Below are 26,120 nucleotides of genomic sequence, written 5' to 3'. Positions count from 1 at the left end.
GCCACAGTTTTCTTTGGTACCAATTGTTGAGACAATTAAAAAAAAAAAAAAAAGAAGGCACTGGCTCTGTAGGAACCAGGCAGGTTTGCTTCTGTCACCGTGAAGGGGCCCTACAATGGCAGGCCGTTCATGGCGTTTCTGTGGCCCCCTGGGTGGTGTATGAGTTCTTGTCAGCAGTCTTGTAGAACTTGTCACACCAGTGTTCCAAGTTTAGAAACCAGTTAACAGAGCGATAGCCTTTGCTACTTGTAGACCTAAAGAATCAGTGGGCTGTATACCCCCTGAGGCTATGATACCTTCTCTTACTCTGACATTCCAGATTAAAAGGTAGAGGTTTGGGGGCGCCTGGGTGGCTAAGTCAGTTGAGCATCCAACTCTTGATTTGGGTTCAGGTCGTGATCCCAGGGTCATGGGCTCGAGTCCCAGGCTCTGTACTGAGCGTGGGGCCTGCTTAAGGTTCTGTCTCTTTCTTCCTCTACCTCTCTCCCCTGCTCACGTGCTCCCGTGCTCTCTCTCTCTCTTCCTAAAATCTTTTTTTTTTAAAGGTAGTGGCTTTATAAGTACATACGAACTGGTGTATGTGTGTTTGTGCACATGCATGTATCAGTTTAAGATTTTAGGGTACTGTAGATAGTGTTCAGGTCCAACTTAGAAGAGTTAGATTTACCAGAAGAAAAGATTATTATGTATATAAGGTAGTAAGTAAGAATAAGAGTCATTGCAGATTTTTACCTTTCTACTAGGTGGCCATAAACATTGGTTCTATCATTTATTGTCTCTCGTAGACCAGCTGCTTTCATTATAGTTTGCTTGCCTTCATTATAATTTGAACCTTTTTTTTTTTTTTTTGGCTTGCTTGCTTCACTTATCTTTCTCAGTTATGTTCACTAGTAGCCAATCTTTTTTTTTCTTTTCCTAATATCATGGGTTGTGCCATGTAAAGAAAACTTCTGAAATTATTTATGTAATTTTAACATCAAGTACATGCATCAAGCTGAAAACTAGCCTAGGAAACTGACACATGAGCAGGAATCTTTTGCAGAGTCTCTGGATTTCCTGTTTTGAAAACACATTCAAACTTGATCAACCAAAAACCACAATGAATGTACTGATAGTTTCCTCTCCCACTAAATGTACTCTCCTTTAGGGAGGAAGATACTTCTAACAATAAACCTCAGACAGAAAAATCTGTCTGCTAAGTTGTGAGGTAGCAGGATGATAAATCTCAATATTTGAGAGTATTCCACAATTCAAGGACTGAAATTCACTTTGCTCAACATTTTTTTTTTTTTTTTTTTTTTTTCGTGAAAAGTATCATCGCATTGGTCTATATTAGATTTCCTGGGCAGATTTTAAAATATTTAAGAACATAAACTTTCCAGAACTCTCAATTCCTTTAGAACATCATCTTTTATTTATTTTAGTAAAAATATCTTAAACCTTAGACTCCCTGCAGAACCTCTCTAGTACATGTTTGAAAATAATAAATTTATTTTGAAAATACTTCCAATTAAAAAGAATTTTCAATGTGCTATAAGTTGATTGAGTTTTATTTTATCTAGAGCATTCCAAAAGTGACTGTAATAGAGAAGATCATCTACATTTATGACTGTGGGACATAGAGTGAAATTCCTATATGTCAACCCCACCCCAAGAGCCAGTGTTTTTCTTCCCCTTGTTTGGAGAGTCCCATCCCTCTCTAATTTGGCCCAAGTTCATCCTGTGTCTGTGATGGAAACACATCAGGATGATATGAATCCTAGTAAATCAGAACAGGGTAGAGAGCTTCAAAGTATAATGTCCATGTGACATTGTGGCTCTTGATGTCTATATCACCACTGTTTACTTTTCAGTGTTTCATTTCTCAGGGCTGGGCTAAAGGTAACCTGATCAAATGATTAACTGCGGAATTAGCTTTGAAGCTCGTTTCTAGCCTATATCAAGAATTCTATCACTGGGTCATAGATTCTAAAATGCTTTGAAGCATTTTAGAGCTTCACAGGACCTTTGAGATCACATAGTTCAAAAGTAGAGTAAGTTGGACTTGAATTTGTATTTCAAAAATCATAATTGTCTCGTGAAACAAGTAGAACAGAGTGAGTGATTTTTAGTCTCTCTAAAGCAAGTTAAAGGAGAGAAACCAGTGTTAGAAAAGAAGCATTTTAGGAAATTGTTACATTTGAATCTAGTCCATTATGTTATAGAAGTTAAAGAATTTTCTTTTTTTTTTTTAATATATGAAATTTATTGTCAAATTGGTTTCCTAGAAGTTAAAGAATTTTCTTACGAAATACAAATTATTGTATTATTTGGTGACTGTTGTGCTGTTGTATGAGCCATTCATTTTTCTTACTAAGTCAAAGACCTAAATGGAAAAGAATGAATATCTTTAATATGAAAAGTAGTTGGAAAGATTCAGAGAATTGTTTATCCTAGGAAAAAAGTCTAACGGATCAAGAAAAATATACATATCTCTATACATTTTTCATATTTTGTCTTGAAGAAACATAAAAGCTCCTTATCTGTTCTGAAATTACCCTGGAAATGAGCTGAGTGTGAGTGAAGTGAGAAATTAGGCCCCAAGAAATTGATCTTTTAACATTTCAGAAGAGGTGGTTAAGTAATTTGATTTATGAAGTTATAGTAGACTAATGATTCCTTTCACACTTTACATTTATCACTCCACTAAGGGATATAGCTATGATACAGTTACTGATAATGTTGGCTTTGGGTTTTCTGTTTTTACTCAAACATATTTGTGAATGAGATTAAGACTCTTTTTTTTTTTTTTTTTTTTTTTTTAAAGAGCTTTTTTTTATTCAGTTAACCTTTGTATAGCTTTGGGGAAATAGCCGTTTAGTTGTTTTTCATCTAAGCCTCTGAAGTCAAGATGTAGTTATAAATGTTTAATCCCTTATATAGTTGATAATTAAATTTGTGGCACCTTCATAGTTATCTAATATTCTATTTCTTGATCCTGTATTATAGGTGAGGAAGTCTCATATGGTAGGTTTAATTTAAACCTGTGTTTCCACTTTGTTTTATTATCCACTAAGCTATTGTATTGATACAGTTCCTGGTAAGTATAAGTTTAAACTTAGAAATAGGATGGCTCTTAAATTTTCAGACTCAGTAGACTAAGTGTCAACAAGATATACCCATTTGTCTCTTGATGAAATGAGAAAGGAAAATCATCATTTATCACTTCCCTAAATTAACCAGTCCTACGGAGCAGCTTTGTTGACTGACCTGTCTCCTCTCCCTCAGTCCACCTGGAAGGCCGCTATAATGGAAGGATGTTTGATTGTAGAGATGTGGTATTCATCGTTGGGGAAGGAGAAGACCATGACATTCCAATTGGAATTGACAAAGCCCTGGAGAAAATGCAGCGGGAAGAACAGTGTATTTTATATCTTGGACCACGGTAAGCAGCATACCAGTTCAGTACATAGTGAAGTTATCTAAAGGACTGGGGTGTGTGTGTGTGTGTGTGTGTGTGTGTGGTGGTAGTGGTGTAAGAAAGTGGTCCACTTTCGGGACGCCTGGGTGGCCCAGTCATTTGAGTGTCCAACTTTGGCTCAGGTCATTATCTCATGTCTCTTGGGTTTGAGGCCCGCATCGGGCTCTGTGCTGACAGCTCAGAGCCTGGAGCCTGCTTTGGATTCTGTGTTTGCCTCTCTCTCTGCCCCTCGTCCACTCGCACTTTGTCTCTCTCTCTCAAATAAACATTAAAAAAAAAAAAGTGGTCCACTTTCATTCTTTTTTTTTTTTTTTAATTTTTTTTTTTTTCAACGTTTATTTATTTTTGGGACAGAGAGAGACAGAGCATGAACGGGGGAGGGGCAGAGAGAGAGGGAGACACAGAATCGGAAACAGGCTCCAGGCTCCGAGCCATCAGCCCAGAGCCTGACGCGGGGCTCGAACTCACGGACCGCGAGATCGTGACCTGGCTGAAGTCGGACGCTTAACCGACTGCGCCACCCAGACGCCCCGCCACTTTCATTCTTTTGCATGTAGCTGGTCAGTTTTCCCAACACCATTTACTGAAGACTGTCTTTTCCCCATTATATATTCTTACATCCTTTGGCATGGATTAATTGACCATATAAGTGTGGGTTTATTTCTGGGCTTTATATCTTGTTCCATTGATTTATGTGTCTGTTTTGTGCCAGTATCATACTGTTTTGCTTATCACAGTTTTGTAGTGTGTCTTGAAATCTTGGATTGTGATACCTCTAGCTTTGTTCTTCTTTCTCAGGGTTGCTTTGGTCGTGCAGGGTCTTCTGTGGGTCCACATTTTGTGTGTTCCAGTTCTGTAAAAATGCTGTTGGTATTTTGATAGAGATTGCGTTGAATCTGTAGATTGCTTTGGGTTGTGTGGACATTTTAACAATATAATACCTGCAGTCCATAAGCATGATATATCTTTCCATTTGTGTCATCTTCGATTTCTTTCATCAGTGTTTTATATTTGTGACAACATGGATGGACCTAGGGGGCATTACGCTAAGTGAAAGACGGCAGACAGAAAGACAGATACCATAGGATTTTACTTATATGTGAAATATAAAAAACAGAACAAATGAACAAACAAAACAGAGACAGAATCATAAATACGGAGAGCAAACTGGTGGTTGCCAGAGGGGTGGGAGGTTAGGTGAAAGAGGTGAAGGGGGAATTAACAGGTACAAACTTACGGTTACAAGTCATAGGGATGCAAAATACAGCATAGGGAATATAGTAAATAATACTGTGCTAGTATTGTATGATAATGGATGGTAACTGCACTTATGGTGAGCTTAGTGTAACGTGTAGAATTGTCAAATCACTATGCTGTACACCTGAAACATTGTAAGTCAACTATATTTTAATTAAAAAAAAATAGGATACACTTGCTTTTTCAATCAATGTTTTAGTGTTTTCAGTGAAGTTCATGCTAACAGTAGTAACAATTGAATCCGACTATATGATCATGGAGTGAATTAATGGGCCTTGCAATATCAAAGATTTGCGAGGCTGTTTCCGTGATTGTTGTGTGTCAAGGATAGGACTGACAGGCAATTTTTGCTGTTTATTGGTTTGCCTGCCATATTGCCGAGACAGGAAGCTGTTGGCCCTTCTCACGTGATTCTCTTGCCCCTCTTTCCTTTTCTCCAAATTAAGTGGGAGGCAGTAAAACATGTGAGGGGTGGAAGTAGAAGCATTTGGATGACTTATTACTACTTGAATTTGTGCCACCTGTTCTTATACAGAGTCCCTGGGGTGAAAAAAAAGTGTTCTTCCTGGATCTAAAGGCAGCGGAGATGACTCATTTTTGCCTAAATTTTTCCCATCATAAGGATATCCATTAGCACTTCCCAGCTTAGAACTATCAGACACTAACAGTCTCTCTTGTGAAAACATGTTTGGTATTATTTTTAGACCTAAAATTATACCACGAATCTAACCCTTCTATCTTGATAAATGGACCCTTGAGAGAAAGCAGGGTGTTTTGATTCTGTTTGCATGAAAGTACATCAGCTTATCTCGAGTCTCCTCCCTCTTGGCTCCTTGGATTTCAGTCACTAGGATCTGGGGTTATTGACAATCCGAATGACCTGCACTTACCAGTAGGTAGAATTGTGCCTTTTATACGCCTGCTGGCCTTTGTGTAGCCTCAGTGCTAGCCCAGCAGCATATCCCCCCTTGCCCTAACTCTTGAGCCATAATCCTGTTTCCCGGGTGAGGTTCTGGCCATGCCTGCAAACGCTCTACACCTTGAACCCTTTTAGAACCTTCACGGAGGCACCTTTCATTTAATACCTTCTTTTTCTCTATCGTTCTTTTTCCACTATTCTATTCCTACTTTAGTGTGTTTTATTTACATTTATTCTATATTTGTAGTTCACGCTTAGGTAAACTTATTTCTCTCATTCTATAAGGAAAATAGAGGAGGCTGTCTCCTCCATATCCAGGTAATATCTAATTATTTTTAATCTAGCATTCTAAAATTATAGTCCTAGACTCACATAAAGAGAATGGCGTTTATGTCCACTATATGCTTTCAGATTTAAGCTCCCTGAGGATAATTCTGTGTACATGGAGGCATATAATAGTGTATGAATCAGTTTGTTATATTTTAACCTAGCTGACAAGACAATTTGGGGGGCAGATGTCTCAAATTTAGTGGCAAAGAGAAACAAATTGTCCTTATATTTACTAATGCAAATGGTTCCTTGCACATTTAAATTGTTTGTCGTATCATTAGTGGTTAAACCTTGCCATGCCCCGTGTCATCTAGGTCCACTTGTGCAAGTCACTTAACACTCCTCAGCCTCAGTTTCCCCTTCTGTAAAACGGGGATAACCATATCTATTTCATAAAGTTGTGGAGGTCTAAATGAGGTAATGCATGTAAAGAACTTTGCAAAGTGCCTGACAAATGTAAACTCTCAGTATATTAACTGTTACTGCTATTGTGGTGACTCTTTTTCTATGCTGTTTTACCCTCAAGACCACAAGGAAAAGGCGACCCTGTTTGTTTGTTTTTTTATTTTTTTTTTTAACGTTTTTTATTTATTTTTGAGACAGAGACAGAGAATGAACGGGGGAGGGGCAGAGAGAGAGGGAGACACAGAATCTGAAACAGGCTCCAGGCTCTGAGCCATCAGCCCAGAGCCCGACGCGGGGCTCGAACTCCCGGACCATGAGATCGTGACCTGAGTTGAAGTCGGACGCTTAACCGACTGAGCCGCCCAGGCGCCCCAAGACGACCTGTTTTAACATAGGGTACATTTTTCAAATCTTCAATCATAAAAGTAATCAAATTTTCATAAATGTCTAGGTCTAAAAGCTTTTCCATAGTTTTATGGAAATAATTTAGCGTAGTTAGAAAGGAACGTGCTGTTTTCTGAGATGCTGGTTAGCATGTAGAGTCCCATGAGGTGCCAGCTCTGCGGAACAAGACCATCCACGCGTGCACTATGTAACGTTGCCCACGTATGTAGCCAGTCCGCACGCACCAGGTGTGTGCACACGGTGAGTGTCCTTGTCCGGACCTCCACTTACCGCAGAACACCGCGTCCCAGTGTTGCTGTAAATGTGGCTGCTGCACATACATGCTCCGTATTTCTTCTCTGTCCTCTGCATGTCATTCTCCAGAAGACACTCAGGGTGCACCTCTCTGTGACTCTGATAGACTCCTTGGCAGGATGTTTTCACAGTAAATTCATAAAACACTTCCAAAGAACCCATTTTCTTTTCCTCAGTGGGACGGTATGTTTTATATTGTTTTTAATACTGACCGATGCTTCTTTTTCATTTAAAGTATGGCTAGTTACAATTTTCCCCCTCCCCTTCCTTATGTTTCTGTCCTGCACCAACCCCCGACAAAAACACAGACTGCCAAGAGCCATAATGTTTAATTATGAGGCAGTCCGGGTTAAAAAATAAACAGTTTTCTGGGGACACATGGGGTCTGAATTGAAGTCCTGGCTCTGCTACTGCCTCTTTGTGTGACTGTCTGGAAGCATGTCTCTCTGAGCCTTAGTTTGTAAGCACTTAGGGTACAAGTGCTTCTTCTATGCCCATAAAGCCTTACTGGCCACTGGTAATCATTGTTTGTATCTCTGCTGTCTGCAACTGTTCATTCAAGAACATTACTACCAGATTCCTTCTGCTACTATAGCCCATCCTGTCCGTGGGTTAAGTCCTGGAATCCCACTTGTGGTGTTCTTTCAGTCAGAGGAAGATGTGTGCCCCGGGTCCTTCCTTGCCCAGGCTGATCTGGCATAAGTCAGACAGCTTTCTGTGTAACATGGAAGGTCGGGTTAGATGCTCCCAGAATAGTTTGGTGTGAGCCTAGGCCTCCCCGTGCTGGTGTTCTCCACATAAATCTTCATAGAACCTCTTCGTTTGAACCCAGGAGAGACTACAGAAATAATACCCTCCTTCAGTTGTCTTTAATCCCATTGATGATAACTCAGGGCAGTTTGATGCCTTCCTTGACCCAACCCGCATCTCCCCGACCCCCAGCCTTGAGACTTCTGTCTGTGAGTTCCTCTAAGGCAGCTTGTCTCATGCTCAGCACGGCTGACATTTGGAGCCAGGTATTTCTCGGTTGTGGCGGCTGCTCTGTCATTCTAGGACATTCCGCAGTGTCCCTGGCCTCTGCCCACTAGTAGTACTCCCCTAGTTGTGGCAAACCCAAAACCTCTCGACACTGCCTGCTATCCCGGGGGGGGCGGGGGGGGGAGGTTCAAGTCACCCCTATTGAGAGCCACTGGTCTAGGGCAGGCGTCAGACTGTGCTGGGTATGTACCCGTTTAGCACAGGGCTCAGCAAGCATGATCAGCAAGGACTCCCCCACCCACCTGGTTCCCAGCAAAGATTATTCCATTATTTACCAGATGGTAGAAACAAAATAGGAGATCTACAGGTCTAAGAGCTTGAAGTAGAGAACTAGTCATGACTACCTAAAATTGGCCACTGATAATTATGTCCTCTTTGATTTCTTAGCTGAAGATACCCTTTGCCCTGCTATTAAAACTACCACGCCCCATTCCTACCAGCTCTCTTTGTGTCTCTGTGCCTCTCTCTGGCTCCAGCTTTCATTTTCTTGTGTAATAGTGGAGGTGAGTAAGCATTTTCTTCCTGAAAAATTCAGGCAAGGGGTAAAGAAAATGATGTGAACAGCAAAATATGAGTGTTCCAACTGTAGTCTTTTTACCCCAGAGAAAATTAGAAGTATTAGCATCGACCTGGTTTTGGCATCTTTCAACCCATAGCCTGAAGGTTTGCAGTACAATTCCATATACTTAAGAGTAGTTTGGCTTGAGGGGCACCTGGGTGGGTTGGTCAGTTAAGCATCCAACCCTTGATTTCAGCTCAGGTCATGATCTCATGGTGCATGAGATCGGGCCCTGCGTCGAGCCCTTGCACTGACAGTGCGGAGCCTGGTTGGGATTCTCTCTTCGTCTCTCTCTCTCTGCCTCTGCCTGCTCTCTCTCAAAAATAAACAAACATTTAAAAAAATAAATCTTAAAAAAAAAAAATAGTTTGGCGTGAAACAGATGGGAATACAATATATCTCAGCGAACACTTTGATAATATGCCGTGCGTTGTATGTACTAAATGCTGGGAAAACCGTTGGACCCGACAGACCAAACACCACCAGAACTTCCATTCTAGGATGTTCTTGAATGCTTTGGATGTGATCTCAAAATGAAACAGAAAACAATTTATATATCCTTATTTTCTTTAGTAAGTTTTGGCTAAAAGGTACAGTGTTTTCCAGTGCGATAGCCACAGAACTATGAGAGGATTTCTCCTAATGATGTGTTAGAGCTTGCTAGGCTGTTCCTTTTGATGATACGTTTGTTATATCTTTTCTGTGTTCTGGTGTGCTTTTTAAATGTCTTGCAGAAACACTGGGAGGATGAATTTCCTTCCCGATGTGTGAGCCTTCCCCCCGTTTATCTGACTGGAAGTGCTACTGCCGGAAGGAGACCGCACTTTAAAGTGAAAAGCTTATTAAACATAGCCTCTGACGAGCAAGGTTATAACAATTACAGTGCCTGTCTTCTCTGTCCTCCTGCTGATAAAGCTTCGGGGAAGAGTCCTGATGGCCAAACTATGGGTATTTTATAAAAAGAACTAGATATAAGATCAAGCAGAGAGAAAAAGGCAGTGACGTTTAAAATCCCATCAAGCAAGCTTCCCCAAGGAGCACAGGTGTTACATTACGTGTGATTGGGAAGGAGGAAAGAAAGCTAAATCGAGCCCGGTTTCTTCAACACGACAGTGATACGCGGCACTGTAGCTTCTGGTCAACATCTGGTCTGTCTGCGGGGTCTGTGGTATGTGAAGTGTGCAGCCCCGTGCTAACGTGCTGCCTCAGAATACCAGAGGAAGTGCCTGGAAATACAGCAGTTTGTTTAAAGTTTTGTTGTTCTACTCTCCATTTCAGATATGGTTTTGGAGAGGCAGGGAAGCCTAAGTTTGGCATTGAGCCTAATGCTGAGCTGATATATGAAGTTACACTGAAGAGCTTTGAAAAGGTGAGAAAATACCAGCTTCTCCGAAGTCATGGTGGATGTTTTCTCCATGCGCTTTCTAGAAGTTACTTCTCCTGTCAGGTGGTGTGGATGGAGATGGCATTTATTCGCATGCGGTGCTTTTCGTGACTGAAGTTTGTCTCTGGTCTCAGACACGGCCCCGGGAGCGCCGATACCACACGGCTCATCTACAGCTAAGGAGCTCAGTGTTCTGATTTTGTTCCTATGTGTCAGCCTTTTTTTTTTTTTTTTTTTTAACTTTTTTTGGGTAGAATCCAAGACTTGTTCCCTTATTTGTTCCTAGACTTGTTCTTTTTGTACTTTTTTTCCTGGGTTGAAGACAAAAAGGTTCACATTCTGCCAAGCAGCTCCTTGGGGGCGTGGGGTGCAGTTCTCCAGTGCTGAACGGACCGTACCCTTCCCAGGAGTTGTGAAGAGGCCTTCATGTGGCTCCAAGTTGTAATCCAAAAGGCAAGGCTTTGTGGGCCCCCAGGCTGTGTGACAAGGGACACAAGAGACAAACCTGTTCACCCTGCGGCCTTCTCTTTTCCCACCTGTCCAAGTCTAAAAAAGAGAGGTTGTCCGTTGCCTTGGGTTCCGGAAACAGCGTGCCTCCTCGAACGTGTTTCTATCTCAGACCCACCTCTGGAGGCTCCCGGCAGCAGCCCCACCAGACGCACCCACCACATATGTCTGCACTAGCTACCGTGTCCGGCCAAGTCCCCTTTGCATCACCAACGCCCCACTCTTCCCTGAAAGCCTGGAGAACTGCATTTCGTGTGCCCTTTTTATTCCCACAGTGCTGCCTCCGTGTTCTGTACATTAAGCTGTGGACTGGAAATGTAACTGTTTATGATTCATTAGACTCCAAAAGGAAACCATCATCCCGGAGGGCTGTAACTTTGGACCTAGAAAGTCAGGGCAGACTGCTTTGGGATTCGCCCCCAACGGCGATGTTCCTGATCGTACCCCCCACCCACCATGCCCCCACAACAAGCACATGCTCCTGTCGTGACCATCACTTGTTGTCAGGTCACTTCTCCTGAAGGCCTTCCAGCTCAGCACTGATCCTCCAAAACTGTCTTCATAGCACAAAGTTTTTTTATTATTAAAGAGAGAAAATAATCTTTAGCATGTGATTATGTAGACCTTTGGCTTTCCTATTTCCATTTTAGTCAAGTAACCCACAGCCCCTTCCGATCCCCGGCTGTGTGGACATTGCTTGTCGCGGAATATTCTCACTGTGTTGTGCTGTAACGAGCCCCTGCACGCTCACCGCTCCAGGAGCATGTTCCATGCAGCACTGCTGCGTACGCTTGAAACCACACGAGAGTGTGATGTTGTTGGAAAAAGCAACGGGATTTAGTTCTCTGCCTCGTAGTATTAAGAATACATTTATACTCCATAAAGACGGAACTCGGTATAAAAATGCAAAGAGCCCTTGTGACTAGAATTTTAAGTAAAAGAGCTAAGTTGTTAAAAACCACAAAAGACTTTAAGTAAAAGAGCTAAGTTGTTAAAAACCAGAAAGGCTAGTAACTCTCGTTATTCACTTGGTGAGGTGGGTGGCAGCAGGAATACATCACTAATTGTTTTCTGAATAGAATTTTATAGTTACTCACTGAAGTTTCATAATTCCTATGTAGTCAGTAGCACTGACAGAGCCTTTTTCCTTTTCCCTTTTAAAGGATCCCAGATTGTTCCGTTGACTCTTTATGGTCCCTTTAAATCTAGCTGTTCGTAATGACAGTGCGGTTGTCCCTGGATTCATATCTCTAGTGGTGGAGAGCAATAATACACATAATACAAAATAGCAGATGGTCATAAAATCGTTGGTTTATGGCTTTGAAATATTTCTGCATCAGCTTTACCCTCCCTGTTATGTTTTCCTTCAGTCCCCCAGGTATACGTCTGCAAGTTGATACAGTTTGGAAGCTTTAGTTTATCTGCTGGTCCAAAGAGGTTTCAGAGTCAAAAGACAACTACGTGATCTGGAATTTTAAAAATTCTCTGTGAATATACAGCCGCGACTTGACTACCATAGTGTTCCCATTTTAGAGTCGACAGACAGAGGCTAGAGAGAAACAGTTTGCTGAAACTGTAATGGCAGTTTACTGGTGAAGTGTGCAGGAGGGGAGAGGAGGGACGCCGGGTTTTGCTGTGTGTCCTCACCGGACAGCTCTGAAGATGCTCTTCAACAACACACAACAGCCTAGCTTGCTCACTTGTATTTTTGTCTTGCTCCTCCTTGAGCAACATGGGTCACACTGCAGCTTAGTCATCATGGAAAGTGAGTTCTAACCCAGCGGTGAACTGGCAACAGCACGCAGTTTTAAAAGCCAGTGTGTTTTGAGGCATGGGTGTCCTAGAAGTAGCTGCTGTCTGTTCTTACAGGCATCAGCTGATACTTTTTCCTTCTCTCTTCATCTAACCATTGTTACAAATTTACACAACAGGCCAAAGAATCCTGGGAGATGGACACCAAAGAAAAACTGGAGCAGGCTGCCATTGTCAAAGAGAAGGGAACTGTGTACTTCAAGGTGTGTGAGTCCTTGTATAATCTTTTCCATCTCAAAGAATTTATTGAAGTGTCAGTGAATTGTGCTGGTAATCCCTACTCTGAATTCTGTCAGTACACTTCTGGGTAAGAATAAGCCTGAATTTTTACAAGTCTGTCATTTTCAGTGTAGAAATGGTGAGAAGGAATGAATTAATGTGACAAAAGGAGTACAGATGCCTCTTTCACACATCCTACCCTAGATTGTAACCCTCCATGAAGGCAGACCAGGTCTGGCTTGTCCACCCACCAGTGTATCACCCAGGACCTAAGGCATCTTGTTTGGGATGTGGCTGGCACTCAGTAAGCGTTTGTGGAATGAAGCAAAGAATGAATGGAATAATTGGTAGCAAGTGAGAATTCATAGAGATAAGTTCCCCATCATTTTCCTTTCTACTACTCTCTTGGTGAAGCCGCTAAGGCATGTGACAAAAGGAAAGCGAAATTGCAGATTCCAGAAGAAACTGGCAGGAGGAGAATATTAATTTCTTCCAGTGGCCAGGATGATCCTGCCATTGGTTTTGTGAGGAATCTTGAGAAACTCCTGCATGATATTTGTTATCGGTTGCTTCTCCAAAGTCCATTCTTGTAATATCTAGGAATGTGTTACTTTCTCACTTAGATCTTAAACCCCCAGATAAAAGAGAGAAAGAAACAGCACTTGATTCAGTTCTAACCAGAATGTTCTGCCCATTGCTTCACCGGCCCCAGCAAAGCATCTTCTCCACGTCAAGCAGAGAGTGAAAGAACGGAGTTCTTGTCAAGGTTTCTTCTTCTTCTTTCTTCTTCTTCTTTTTTTTTTTTCCTTTTTTTCATGGACTGCAGTCCATGAGCAAAAAAAGTAGATGATGTTTTCAACCATCTAAAACGATGATACATAAATGTACTTTAGCCAGTCTTACTGGAGCGGCTGCTCTAAGACATGCTGTTGCACAGACAACCTTGTCTGGAGGGAGGGGAAGCAAGGTTAACCCCAGTGAAACAACTACAGAATTATGTGAGACCGTTTATAATCAACACAGAATTCACACAGAGGGCAACACGTGTGCTCCTTGTTTTCCGTACTGTAAGAACAGACCCGTTATTGGGTCATGGTCCCAATTTAGGGGAAGTGTATTGCATTAATGTAGTAAAGACAAATTTTGTATCATAAAATTTGTTGTGTGTGAGTGGATTCTGGATCATAACTGAAAACATATTTCTTGCTGTGGGTTATAGCTAAATAAATGTGAAATCTGTTGATTTAGGTAATATATAATTATTTGCATTAATTTATAGCCATTTATTAGATAGACTAAAATAACGTGTCAATCACCAGAAAGCATTGGGGAATGGTGGACTGAGCTCCAAATGGGGAAAGCCAGGCTTTATGGCTCAAAATGATTTAAAGGCGTTTAAGGTCCAAAGAGGTTATTTTCATGTGTGAAAAGTCATACACAGAGTTAGATTAGATGATCCCCAAGTTTGTTTCTAGCCCTAAAATTCTGTGAGTTTTGAAACGCTTGAGAGCAAGTTTGATTTGTTTTTTTAATTCTAATTGAAATATATTGGATACTTCTAAGCTATTCAAGTAAAATTCCACATGAGTAATTTGTAGACTCAAATACACAATACACTGGAATGAAATAATTTTTGTAAAATCCCTTGGGACCATAGGTCCTAAATGGTGTTTCCTGTGTACCTGGAGGTCTATAAAAGTCCTTATTGTATTTTTTATATTTCCTGCAGCTTCTAAATAGAATATTAATAGTTTGGGGATGGAGGATTGAAGTTTTCGCCATGTTGAACAGAACTCTATCAACTCTGTGTAGTAATACAGCTCAGCTGTTCAGAAGCTCTAATTGGTTGCTGATGACTCAGAACTTTGGGGAACATTATTGGTGATGAAATAATGTGGCAAAGCCATGTGTTGTATAGCTGTATCCTAAACATATACAGAGAGATGGCCAGAGTCAGTGGTCGGTAGCAGAGAGCAGTGCTTCAGTGCCCGTACAGATTTAACTTTGTCACTTCTAGGCATCACAATTGCAGTAGTGGTTTGTGTATTTCATAATATTGTGAACCCTTTTAAAATTACTGATCTTTGGATAAAATCTGGATCAGCGGTCACACATATGGAACATATTATTTTTAACATGCAATTTGATAGACAAAACCTGTCAAAACATTAGTCTGTTGGGGGAAAATTAATGGAAGGTTCAGAACCACTGACCTAAGACTTTTCTCCCAGAATGTCTCTGAACATTTTGTACTACTAGAAACTTCCCTGGAGGCACCTTCATAATTATAGGTAAAAGATCCCAGCAGCGATCCTCGTTTTAGATGTAAGACTTCAGAGTGGTAGGTAGTTTCCCGTACATACTCTCTTTTAAAATTTCAGGGCAGGTTTCAATCTGCCACACTGCCCTCCTGGGCCTCATCTTTCCAGAGTGTTTGACTTGGCACGTTGTGCACATGCATAGAGTCCAGATGTGTGGGTGAGAGCAGAGATGGGGTGAAATAAAAATCTACATTTCGTGCCATCTGGTACATTACGGCTCCATTTTTGTTGACCTCTTGGTTTGGTTTACACATCAGTGGGTAAATTTCTCCCCTTTGTGGAGTTGAACTGCACTCAGTTTTAAAATGGGAGTAATTTTGCTGTTTAGATTGTAAACCCCTCATATCAACCCCTGACCACTAAAGAGAAGAAAGGCAGGAGAGGCTCCGGAATTAACAGGTAACAGCATGCCATTGTGCCAGGCATTGTGCAGGCCAATTAAACAGACATGATATTTGCCCTCATAGCTGAATAGGGTTCTGCAAGACCAGAGTATTAACTATCCTACTTGGTTTAGTGGTTCTCTTTTCTGACTTGGAGGCAGAGCCGCAAGTCTGAGGACACTGCAGTGATACGGGGTTCTTGCGCCCCCTTGTGCTCCTTCGGGGAAAAAAAGCATTTCTCAGGCAAACTAGTTAAGGATTGACTGCTGAGCCCTTTTCAGACAAACCAGGCTTTGCTGTGTTTTGACTTTGCTGAACCAAAAAACCAACGCTGTGATTTAGTAACAGGTCATCTAGAATTCTAGGGTTTTAGGTTAAAAAAAAAAACTCCTAAGAAGTCTCCACCCTCCCTTTCTTCTCCTCTCATTCACTTAGTATAGGATTTCTCAATCTTGGCACTGCTGACATTTGGAGCTGTTCTGTTTTGCCGAGAGGCTGTCATGTGCGTCGTGGGATGTTTAGTGACATCCCTGGTTTCTACCCACTGGATGCCAGTAGCACACACACCCCCCTGCGGTTGTGACAACTAAAAAGTGTCTCTAAACATTGCCAGATGTCCCCCAGGGAGCAAATCACCCCCAGCTGAAAAACTCTTGTTTTTGTACATTAGAAGTAGTAATACCACAAAACAAGATTTTTGTTGTCAGAAGTTGAGCTCTAAAAATTATAAGTGATACAGATGAAAGAGCTTTCAAGAAGTTAAAATGCTATATAAATGTAAAGAAAGCATTGTGAAGTCTGTTACTTTGTGGGGTTTTGGGGGTTTTTTTCCTTTGGTTTTGGTTTTTTGGGGTTTTGTGTGTGTGTGTGTGTGTGTGTGTGTATGATTTTTTGTTTGAAACCACAGCCTTGTACCATTCTGATTATTTAGAACCTACTGCAATGATAAGCTCTGGGTCACTGTCGTCCCTGGTCTTTTTCTTTCCCTGTAACAATATACTAGGAGATCGTCAGGAAAGGTAATAGGTACATTTGAGAAGGAGGAAGAAGAAGAAACTAGGCATAACAGGGAAAACACCTGTCCTTCTTACCTAATCGGAATGAAATGATAACCTTTCATTTCTACCCACCTTTCCATTTTTGCTGTCAACCATAGAGAACATTTTGATTCCAGAGTTCTGTCTTTGACTTTAATATTTGTTCAGCACACCTCTCCTCAGGGCCTCTTTGTGCTCAGTGTCTTTGGATATTCCAAAAGGATAAGACACGCTTCCTATCCTCAGATTGCTCACCATCCACAAAAGAAAACACAGTGACGGAAAGAAATGACAAACCCGGTGCCTCATGAGGACTTTTGTGTAGTGTCCCAAAAAAGGAATACTGGGTCTAAGGCTCTGACAGGATGTTAGTGTTCTCTTCATTACCTTGGGCTGCCATAATAAAACAGCATAGTCTGGGTGATGGAGACAACAGTTTATCTGTCACAGTTCCAGAGAGTGCAAGTCTAAGTTCAAAGTTCCAGCAGGGCTGGTGTGTGTGAGAGCACTCCTCCTCGCTGTGTGCTCGGATGAACTATCCTAGGTGCTTACAGACAGCATGGGTGAAAGAGGAAGCGAGTTTGTCTCTTACAAAGGGATGAAGTCCATTGTGAGGGCCTCGCCCTCGGGACCCCGTTTAGGCCTGATCACCTCCCAAAGGCCCCATCTCCAGCTACCATTGTGTTGGAGATAGGCCCTCACCATGTGAATGGGGGTGGGGGGCACACAGTTCAGTCCATAGCACATACAATCTAATTTCCTAAAAAAAATTCAGCATTTACTCTGAGAGGACCTGGTTTCCTATTCTTACAAATAACCCAGATCACAAATCTTTCAGGCACAGAGGATAATAGACTTCGATTCTAATACACTGTTTCTTCAAAGCACTTCGGAATTCTTTTGCACTGCCCTTCTACAGCAGAACTTGTGAGCTCTGTAGGTCTTCTGTTCCCTAAACAAGTCACTGGTGGGGCGCCTGGGTGGCTCAGTCGGTTAAGCGTCCGACTTCGGCTCAGGTCATGATCTCACGGTCCATGAGTTCAAGCCCCGCGTCAGGCTCTGTGCTGACAGCTCGGAGCCTGGAGCCTGTTTCAGATTCTGTGTCTCCCTCTCTCTCTGCCCCTCCCCTGTTCATGCTCTGTCTCTCTCTGTCTCAAAAATAAATAAACGTTTAAAAAATAAATAAATAAAGTGTACCTTATCTTCTAATTTCCCATGCCTGGAGGAACTAATGTCAACTCGTCATGTGATCCTCAAAAAAAAAAAAAAAAAAAGTCACTGGTGAAGAGGGATGTTCAAGGGGGGATGTAGCCATCATTGCTTTCAGATGTAGGCCTTCTGCGGGGAACTGCTCTACTCCATCCTCATCACTAAAAATCAACATCAGGGCTTCTTTCTACAGGTGGAGCTCATGTCTTACGCCAGCCACTTGAAGTCCTTTTTAACAGGAACATCCTCGTAGATCTGCTCTGTGATTTTTCTCTCAGTCATTGGGTGAGCTTTGGAGTGCACGTGGGGAGACAGCTCCACACGGAGATGCACACACTGCTTTGACTGTGGTGGATCCTAGTGACATGATCTAAATACTGTTGGTGGCTCAGACACTGGATCTAAAATCCTCAGGGGTCTGGCTACAGGTCTGGTAGGACATGTCCTCTGCTTTCCATTTTAAGAGTCACCTCCTGCAGAGGCGACTCCTCACCTGTGCTCCCATTTTATTTGTGTGCTTACCGGCTGTCACTTCTTTCTTGCACCTTAAAATGGCAGTGAACATGTCATCTCAGCCCCATAATTTCTTGTATAGAGCATATAGTTAACTCACATGAATTAACTCTACAGTTGTTATTCACAGTTGTTAAAATTATAATCACTAGAGCAACAGTATATTAAAGATTTTTCTCATGTAGTTAGCTGACATCTATGTGATTTATGTCTCATAGTTATTTATATTGGATGCTGCTATTCAGCTCTGTATTTCCGTTGTGTGTAGATCAGAGGTTAGCGAACTACAGCCTGTTTTAGTAATATTCTACCAGAACACAGCCACACACATTTACAAGTGATCCTTGAACAACATGGGTTTGAACTACACTGGTCCACTTATATACAGACTTTTTAAAAATAAATTCAGCATCATAAATGTATTTTATGATTTCCCAAATAACTTCTGCTTGTTTTGAGCTTGTTTTATTGTAAGAATATAGTACAAATATATATATAGTACAAATAACGTGGAAAATGTGTTGAACAACCAGTGGGGCACCTGGGTGGCTCATTCGGCTGAGCACCTGACTCTTGATTTCAGCTCAGGTCATGGTCCCAGGGTCGTGGGATTGAGACTAGCATCGGGCTCTATGCTAAGTGTGGAGCCTGCTTAAGATTCTCTCTCTCTCTCTCTCTCTCTCTCTCTCTCTCTCTCTGCCTCTGCTCTGCTCTTCTCTGCCCACTCTCTCTCTCTAAAAATAAGACTTCCAATCAACAGTAGACTATTTGTAGTTAGGTTTTGGGAGAGTCAGGAGTTATACACACTCATCAGGGAGATGCAAATCAAAACTACAATGATACATCACCTCACACCTACCAGAATGGCTGAAATCAACAATAAAAGAAACAACAAATGTTGGGGAAGGTGTAGAGAAAAAGGAACCCTCCTGCACTGTTGTTGGGAGTGCAAACTGGTGCAACCACTGTGGAAAGCAGTATGGAGGTTCCTCAAAAAGTTAAAAATAGAACTACCCTATGATCCAGTAATCGCACTACTGGGTATTTCCCCCCCAAAATACAAAACACTAATTCAGAGGGACACCTGCATCCCTGTGTTTATAACAGCATTATCTGCAGTAGCCAATGGAAGCAGCCCAAGTGTCCATCGATACATGAATTAATAAAGAAGTGGCGTGTATGTATATGTGTATTATTCAGCCATTTAAAAAATGAATGAAATCTTGCAATTTGCAACAATGTAGGTAGAACTGGAGAGTATAGCTAAGCGAAATAAGGCCAGTCAGAGAAAGACGGATACCCTATGATTTCACTCAAATGTGGAATTTAAGGAACAAAACAAGTGAGCAAATGGGGAAAAAGACCAAGAAACAGACTCTTCACCGTAGAGAACAAACTGATGGTTGTCAGAGGAGAGGTAGTAGGTAGGGGGATGGGTGAAATAGGTGATGGGGATTAAAGAGTATACTTGTCATGATGAGAAAAATGAATACATAAAATAATTAAATCACTTAAAAGATAAATATACACAGATTTCTAACCACATGGGGAGTCAGCACCCCAACCCCTGTGTTATTCAGGGATCGAGTGTATTTATATATTGTCTGTAGCTGCTTTTGCACTATTCTTGACAGAGTTGCAACAGATTGTTCAGCCTGCAAAGCCTAAAATGTTTTTTATCTGCCCCTTTACAGAAAAGGTTTGCCCACTCCTACTTTAGATAACTAAGATTTGCTGTGTTTGTGACTGGCACTTGCCAGAATGTAGTCTACTGTGGAGTGCTTCTTCTCAGGAGAAAAGGGAAGAGTAATTTCCCTTCATGTAAACTAGTGATCTACTCTAAAACTACTCCCCAGCCTTCTGAAAGTCTGAGAAATACTAGCACCCAGAATGTAACCCAAAGCCTTGATGCCGTCCCGCTGGGAGAGCCGTCCCCTTCGTGCTGGAGAACAGCATTCTATAGCACACTGTCCCGAATCAGCTCCCAGGTCACTGGCCCTGCAAAAAGAATGGGGAAAGGGGCCTGGATACCCATCTCCTAAGAGCAAAAGGAAATGATCAAATACCATGGTTTGTATGAGGGGGCTGTTTTCATTTTGAGGATTTGGTTTTCTCAGGGAGGCCTGAATTTATATTTCTTTTGTACCCCCTCCAGACCCTGTGCAACAAGTAATCCCTAGCTTTTTTTCCTCCTAGGGAGGCAAGTACATGCAGGCAGTGATTCAATATGGGAAGATCGTATCCTGGTTAGAGATGGAATATGGCTTATCAGAGAAGGAATCTAAAGCTTCTGAATCATTTCTGCTGGCTGCCTTCCTGAACCTGGCCATGTGCTACCTGAAGCTTAGAGAATACACCAAAGCTGTTGAATGCTGTGATAAGGTAAAGGGTGTCTGCGTGTGAACTGGACTTTCCATAGTCCCAGTCTTTCTCTCCGTTTTCATACTTGGTCTTCGTACTTTGCTTCTTCTTAGCCAAGGGGTGGGTGGTGTTTCATTTGCTTTGTTATATTCATTTGTTTCCTTGGGATTCTTTGTTTCTCCTTATGAATTGGGAAATTCAGAAACATTACAACTATAGTCAGACTTTTCTGATGCCTAGATGATAATACACTATGAAGAAAAGTTTTGTTAAAATTTTTTTCATCCATGACCTTCCTTAAATCTATGGCATCTGGTATCAGATTGGACATAGAACTCCTCATGTTCAATTTACTAAGAACAGATTCAACTTCAGCCTTTCAGGACTTGAGTATGATAGAGTTGAGCTGCTTACATAGAGGTCACTTAGGTATACTTTCGGCATTGTTTCTACAGGCTAAATTTCTAGGAATGGAATATGGAGTCAAAAAATAGATTATTGAGGGGCCCCTGGGCAGCTCAGCCATTTAAGCATCCGACTCCTGAGCTCCTCAGCTCAGGTCATGATCTCATCGTTCGTGAGTTCAGGCCCCAACCCTCATGCGTTCCATGTTGACAGCGTGAAGCCTGCTTGGGATTCTCTCCTCTCTCTCTGCCCCTTCCCTGCCTTTCTCTCTCAAAATACAGGATTATTAGATATTATCCGTGGGGTTTTGTCAATATTATTGGCAACAAAAAATTTTCATTTTTGTTTCTTGGTTCCTAATGAAAGTATCCATCTTTTCATCATTAGCCATTTGCATTTCTTCTATGAATTGCCTATTCAGATCCTCCAACTAGATGATTTGTCTGTTTCATATTGACTGAGGCAGTCTGTACATCATTACTGCTAACCCTTTATCTGACTATAGGGACCTTGTTCTCCTCACTTGCGAGGAAAGTTTTAAATATTTACTTAGTCGAATCTGTCCTTTCCTTTCTAATGAGAAAGCTCTTCCCTACCCTAAGATGATAAAAATAATTCTGTTTGGTACTTGCAAAACCTACTCTACCTAGGTATGCCTTTTAAAAAATGAATTAAAAGTAAACCGTGTTATATTTTGGTGAGGTTTGTTTTTCCATATAGGTATACGTGGTCTAGAATCTTTTGTGTTTTGATGTGATATAACAACTTAATTCTCATTTTCCATGTTCATAGCCAGTGTCTCAGCTCCATTTATTGCAAAGTTAGTCCTTTCCCTACCGGTGTACATTCCCGCCTTTATCACTGTTAAATCTTTTAATGTACATACACATAAATCTGCTTCTGCTTTGTTCTGTTCCGCTGACCTCTTTGCGCACAGACTGGCAGTCAAACTCTTCAGTGGTTTCAGAGTGTATTTTTTTCTGTTGTAGGTCAAGTCCCCTCTCGTTATTTTTGTTCTCCCAAAATTTTCTCAGCCATTCTTGGGCATTTACTTCTTCCATTGAATTTTAAAATGAATTTCTCAAGAGCCTCCTCCAAAGCCCCCTTGGAATCTTTATAGAAATCGTATCAAATACAGAAGTTAACGTGGGCATAGTTAGTTGGATTTTGATTGGTAGTATTTAATTACCTTGAGCCCCATCTCTTCAATATGCTTTTTCCAATTCTCTTGGCCAAGAAGCTTTGGTAAGTGACTTAAATACTGAATTTCTTCAAAGCACACAAGTTACATTCACCCTTTCTAAAAAGTAGACCTCTGTCCCTAGGCCCTTGGACTAGACAGTGCCAACGAGAAGGGCTTGTACAGAAGGGGGGAAGCCCAGCTGCTCATGAACGAGTTTGAGTCGGCCAAGGGCGACTTTGAGAAAGTGTTGGAAGTTAATCCCCAGAATAAGGCAGCGCGACTACAGATTTCCATGTGCCAGAAAAAGGCAAAGGAGCACAATGAGCGGGACCGCAGGATATATGCCAACATGTTCAAGAAGTTTGCAGAGCAGGATGCAAAGGTATGTACAGAACTCTCTCTCTCTCAAGAGAAACATTAAAAAAATTTTTTTTGATAATTTTTAAAAAATGGGTTAAGCATGGGACACAAGGACAGGTAGACAACCCAAGAGATGCAAGAATGGGGAGAATGATACCCGATCTTATCTGAGGCTGGTTTGGATCTGGAAGTAGAACAGGGCTGTTCTACTCACCAGACACAAGAGTTGTGAGGCACTGACACATCCGTGAAAGAAATGAGGAAAATAAGTTCCCTAGAGACGTTCTAAAGTTTATTATTTTTTAAAAGTCAAGGGGCGTCTGGGTGGCTCAGTCAGTTAAGCATCTGGACTTCAGCTCAGGTCATGATCTCACAGTTTGTGGGTTTGAGCCCCACATCGGGCTCTGTGCTGACAGCTCGGGGCCTGGAACCTGCTTCAGATTCTGTGTCTCCCTCTCTCTGCCCCTCCCCTGCTCATGCTGTCTGTCTCTCTCTCAAAAATGAATAAACATTAAAAAAATATATAATAAAAAAAAGTCAAGCACATCAGGTATTTTTTTCAGATAGTACGTCTTTGTTGAGACTTCCCATTTTGCCAGGGATGGGCTGTGATGGGGAAGCCCTGCTATCATACCCTTTACTTTGCCGGCCTCCCCACAGCAGAGTTGTACTCTGGTCCTGAGTTCACCGCCCGCTCCCAGCCTCTTGTTGGCAGCTGTGCCTGTGGCAGGTGGCAGGCTAGTCCCCTCCACCCAGGAAAAGTGAAAGCTGCCCCCTCAACTGTTGGCAGCACTGTCCTGACTTCCCCGGCCGGGCAACCCCAGTAAGGTCGTCGCGTCCCCGTTTCACACCTGACAGCCTGTCGGGAGGAGCCAGGAATTCCTTCAGTGTTTCAGTTCCTTGTTCCTCTGACCCTCTTGATTTCTTATTTTTTCCTCAGGAAGAGGCCAGTAAGGCAGTGGGCAAGAAGACTATAGAAGGGGTCGTCAGCCGTGAAAAAGAACCAGAGGGGCAAGCGATGGAAGAGAAAGCCGGAGGCCACGTATGACACCACGCCAAGGAGGGAAGAGCCCTGATGAACTCGGCCCCCTCCTCCATGGGCTTTCACCCTACTCAGGACTAAACAGTGTTTAATGTAAAGTTTGTTATAGTCTGTGTGATTCTGGAAGCAAATGGCAAAACCAGTGGCTTCCCAGAAAACAGCCACCCTGCTGCTGCCCAGTGCTCTCCTCGAGGGGGTGGCGTGGGACCACTCCAGGTGGAACAAAACGGAAATGACTGTTGGTGTGGCAAGGCTGAGCCAACAGCTCGAGTCCAGCTCATTTCAGTTTATGTCAGCCTTTGACATCTAATTCAGGGTCCCTTGAGATAATCCTAACAATTTGGGGCTGTCTGTCAGGTTTTACATTCGATTGAACTTAAGTAGCACTGCGGAAACCTAAAAATAATTGCTTAATGAGTTTCTCCTTTCCTACAGTTGGGTGGGGGAGAGGAGGAGAAGGTTTGGCTTTTTTAAATGACTGAAGTGCTAGCATTTTTTAACCAACAGAACCCACAGTTGAGGCGTCTGGAATCCCCTCAGGTCCTCAGCAGCCGCCAGACTTGAAAGCCAGAACCTCAGAGGCCACAAGCTCACTGACTCAGCCAAACTCCCTCCTCCCTAAGCCAGCCTCCTTGGGAGAGTGGGTTTCTCCTGCACCCAACCTGGCCCTGGAGGAGGGACCCTGTCATTCCCATAACATTCTTTAGTGACAGTAACGAGCAGAGCAGTGTGTGGGCTAGCTTTCCCTGCCTTAGGTGAAGCTCTGAGATGCCGAAGCGTGAAAATAGCCGTCAGAATTGTGCTTTCCCCCCTCCTCTGGCCCTTCTAGGAGAAATGTGGAGGACAGCCCTGCCTGCCAGCATTGCTATACCATTCACTTTCTTCTTTCCATTCTGACCATTGTTATTACGTATTTAAGACTTGTTCTTATGATATCTGACCTGGAGTGGATTTAGTTACATATCCACTTAGGATCCCCGCGGCTTTTGTTTTTGTCTTTTAAAAATTACTGCCTTGTAAACATGTATACTGATTTATGGAACTTTATTTACACTCCTCTATCATGCAAAAAAAATCGACTTTTTACTACTATGAGTAGCTTAATTTTTAAAAACAAAATCTGTGGAGTTGTAAAAATAAGTTGCTCTTGTGCATTAAGGGTTTTCCTCGCAGGTTTGGCACGCAGTAGCTTTCCCCTCCTGCTGATAGCTTCTTTGTTCTGGTGTGGGTTGTGAAAAAGAATCGAAAACCGCTTCCTGTGCAGGCACATCTCGCCTTGAAAGCTCCAGTACTGGGGTGGTGAATCGGGGCAAATCTTCAAATACGTACACGCAGTGGAATCTTGGTCCTTACGGGTAAGCGAGATTGAGCGTGGCTTTCTCTCCCCACAGCCTGAAGGCTCTCGTGGGAAAGCGCCTGCAACTGAAGGAAACAGTCGCTCCAACCTGGAACATCTCATTTGTAAAATCCTAAAGAACACTGGCAATTAACTTCATTTTTACTTTTATGGTGGTTTTAACAAAACACTTTGGTTGTTAGGTTAGGACCCACGTGGCAACCTAAAAATTAAATCATTTCCTTTTATACCAGTTCTCTGCTCCATGGAACAAACGGAATGAAATTGTGAGTTTCTCTTTCGACAACTAGAATCCTTTTAATTTCTCACTTTTGTCTTTTTTCATGAGATTTCTTCAAAAGCCCCAGTTTCGCCTAGGAAATATGAAAAGCAAAAGTTGATTTTGCTTTGTTTGCTTAACTGTTTAGTATTTGTAGCTCTGTTGACTAGAGCATGACTTCAATGAGGCCAATACTGAGATTCATCCTAAAAAGGCCAGTTAGTGTTTTGCAGGTAACAAACAAAAGAACAATTCCAAAAATTAGATCACCCCAGCCAACTGTCTCCCAGGTGTGTGTTATGGGTCACCGGATTGGGGGGGGGGGGGGGTAGGGAGGGCAAGAGTGCGGGGAGGGGTGTGTGGGTGGTTCTGAGCAAATGATTGTGGGTGCCCATCGCCTCTCGAGAAGAAACTTCATATATTCTTATATCAAATTCAGTGATCTAATTTGTCTAGAAATCAGCAGATGTGTTTGAACCATCTTTTAGACTACATATGGAGTGGTGAGGCAGCATATGAATTAAAAACTTGTTTTTAAAAAAATCACTCAGATACACTTTTTTGTGTTCCTCAAATAAATTTTAAAAACAACCAGACATAAACTTTCCATTATTCTTGGTTTTGCTTCAGTAGTCTTCAGGAAACGTTGTTTTGGTTGGAAAACCATGGGGGCCAAGTTGAAGACATGTGACCTCAGAAAATTGGCTGGAGGCCATATTGTCTTCCTTGCTCTGAGGACAGCTGGAAACCAGCATGGGACTAAAGGTGGCAGGATGATGCATCTTTGTGCAGATGAACCACATGATCAGAGAGACCAGAGGATTTTGTTTTCTCATCAGCCTGTGGATATTCCGCCATTTTAACTGATCATAAGGTTCATTTGGGAAATGAAGAGACTTCGTAGTGCCCTTTAATAAATATGTAAAACATAAGCATGCATCAGGGGATATTCTGGCTTAAGTGTGCATGTCCTCTAAGTAGCATATTTCATCAGATACTCCTGGTTGCATACTCTGAAGGCCAAAGGAGAGGTCACACATATTGCAAAAGAAAGGTGACACGGGGCTGGGGTGGTGACGAGCCTATCTCCACTAGCTCTAC

At 42.2% G+C, this 26,120-nt stretch overlaps 1 protein-coding gene across 6 annotated transcripts in view; it reads left to right on the top strand.

Moving 5' to 3' along the window:
* Nucleotides 1–25,615, top strand: part of FKBP5 (FKBP prolyl isomerase 5) — a 119,459-nt gene extending 93,844 nt beyond the window's left edge. For all 6 annotated transcript variants that reach the window (XM_045500762.1, XM_045500764.1, XM_045500765.1 and 3 more), the window contains 6 exons: nucleotides 3,268–3,424; nucleotides 9,946–10,036; nucleotides 12,490–12,573; nucleotides 20,249–20,434; nucleotides 22,144–22,383; nucleotides 23,302–25,615. In XM_045500762.1, the coding sequence (XP_045356718.1) occupies nucleotides 3,268–3,424; nucleotides 9,946–10,036; nucleotides 12,490–12,573; nucleotides 20,249–20,434; nucleotides 22,144–22,383; nucleotides 23,302–23,409 (866 nt within the window). In that variant the 3' untranslated portion in view covers nucleotides 23,410–25,615. The remainder of the gene's footprint in view (nucleotides 1–3,267; nucleotides 3,425–9,945; nucleotides 10,037–12,489; nucleotides 12,574–20,248; nucleotides 20,435–22,143; nucleotides 22,384–23,301) is intronic.
* Nucleotides 25,616–26,120: the final 505 nt, after the last annotated feature.

The sequence above is a fragment of the Leopardus geoffroyi genome, chromosome B2, assembly GCF_018350155.1.
Source record: "Leopardus geoffroyi isolate Oge1 chromosome B2, O.geoffroyi_Oge1_pat1.0, whole genome shotgun sequence".
Classification (NCBI taxonomy): Eukaryota; Metazoa; Chordata; class Mammalia; order Carnivora; family Felidae; genus Leopardus; species Leopardus geoffroyi.
The sequence above is the reverse complement of the archived record's forward strand: the minus strand, read 5'-3'. Positions and strand labels throughout refer to the sequence as shown.